This window comes from Mycetomoellerius zeteki, unplaced genomic scaffold, assembly GCF_001594055.1.
Source record: "Mycetomoellerius zeteki isolate Tzet28-1 unplaced genomic scaffold, Tzet1.0 scaffold402, whole genome shotgun sequence".
Classification (NCBI taxonomy): Eukaryota; Metazoa; Arthropoda; class Insecta; order Hymenoptera; family Formicidae; genus Mycetomoellerius; species Mycetomoellerius zeteki.
Window position 1 is genome coordinate 680 of NW_017257395.1, and position 1,299 is coordinate 1,978.

Genomic DNA, 1,299 nt, shown 5'->3' on the forward strand with positions numbered 1-1,299 from the left:
GCTGCCGGCAGGACGGCCTACCATCCCCACCGATCGCATGACGCGCTGGCCGGGCGGCGCGGGTGGACCGCGATGGGATGGCCTGGCAAGCGAGCCACTCAGAACGGCGCGCATGGGGAGGAGAAGGATAGCGCTTGAGCAGTAGGCTGGTCGGACGCTTGTATTCGCCTATCTTTAAACGTTAATATCTCGTTAAATATTGCGTCAACTGCAAAATGGTACAAAACTGTTTTGTTCCCCTTGATCCAATCTATGTCCCCATTGTGTTTCGATCCGTTTTTTTTAGACACCCTGTATAGTACTAAACATTTATTCGTATTTTAGGACAATTTTGATATTTCATCTACATGTGGCGTTTGTGAGACTATTTTTAATAACAAGGATGATTTGGAACAACATCCATGCTTTAAGGAATACAATCATTATATCATCGATGACGAAGAAACTCTGGGAAGAAGTATTTACGGCTCTTGGCGATAAATTGTATTACTTTGACTAAAATTGTAAATTATAAATTATATTATTTTGAACTATTAAGCACTCAATATTTGTCGTATATTGAAAAATTCTACACTCGTATCAATAAAGATTTTGAAGTTGAATCAAATCCATTTGAGTGAAAAAACATTGATGTATCGAATTATGTATTTTCATGTTTTCTTTTAGGAACATATTCCATTGATTCCATTAAAAAGAAGTGGAAGTCTCCATCAGATTCTTTTCGAATTTATCCGAAGAAGGAGCAAGCGGCGAGTGGATCTGCTGCAACAAGTGGAAGAAGACCGTGGATACATTTGCAACGTATGCATTTTTTGCGTGATCTTCAGCTACAGAGCAAGTACATATGTATTAATGATAATAATACTAATTATTAGTATTGTTCGTTTTCTCTCGGAAGCTGCTCGGAGTCGCTCCAAACGAACCCAGCGTACTTGATAGAATGCTTTTAGACGTGTAAAACAATTGTAGTGTTCTTTTAGTGTTCTTTTAGATTCTAAAAAAACAACAAGTGTTTTACACGTCTAAAAGCACATTATCAAATATGCTGGGTTCGTTCGGAGTGACTTCGAGCAACTTCCGAGACAAAACGAACAATACTATTATATATGTGTGTATGTAATAATCAAATTTTCTTTTCATTATAGAACTATCAGCAATATTGACTCAGACTGTAATGATTTAATGGACATGGCCAGCTCAATTTGTGACAACAGCAATAGCAGCAGCAGCAGCATTGATCATGTATCACGTATGTTCATTTTATCAAATTAGCACATTCCCTGCGCGCGCTCCGCGCGC

The 1,299-nt window shown here is 38.7% G+C and overlaps 1 protein-coding gene across 1 annotated transcript in view; it reads left to right on the forward strand.

Annotated features, from left to right (window-relative positions):
* Window positions 1-372: 372 nt before the first annotated feature.
* LOC108726230 (uncharacterized) overlaps window positions 373-1,299 on the forward strand; it is a 3,960-nt gene continuing 3,033 nt past the window's right edge. The window contains exons 1-3 of the mRNA XM_018453678.1: window positions 373-503; window positions 667-838; window positions 1,146-1,249. Of these exons, the coding sequence (XP_018309180.1) occupies window positions 804-838; window positions 1,146-1,249 (139 nt within the window). The 5' untranslated portion in view covers window positions 373-503; window positions 667-803. The remainder of the gene's footprint in view (window positions 504-666; window positions 839-1,145; window positions 1,250-1,299) is intronic.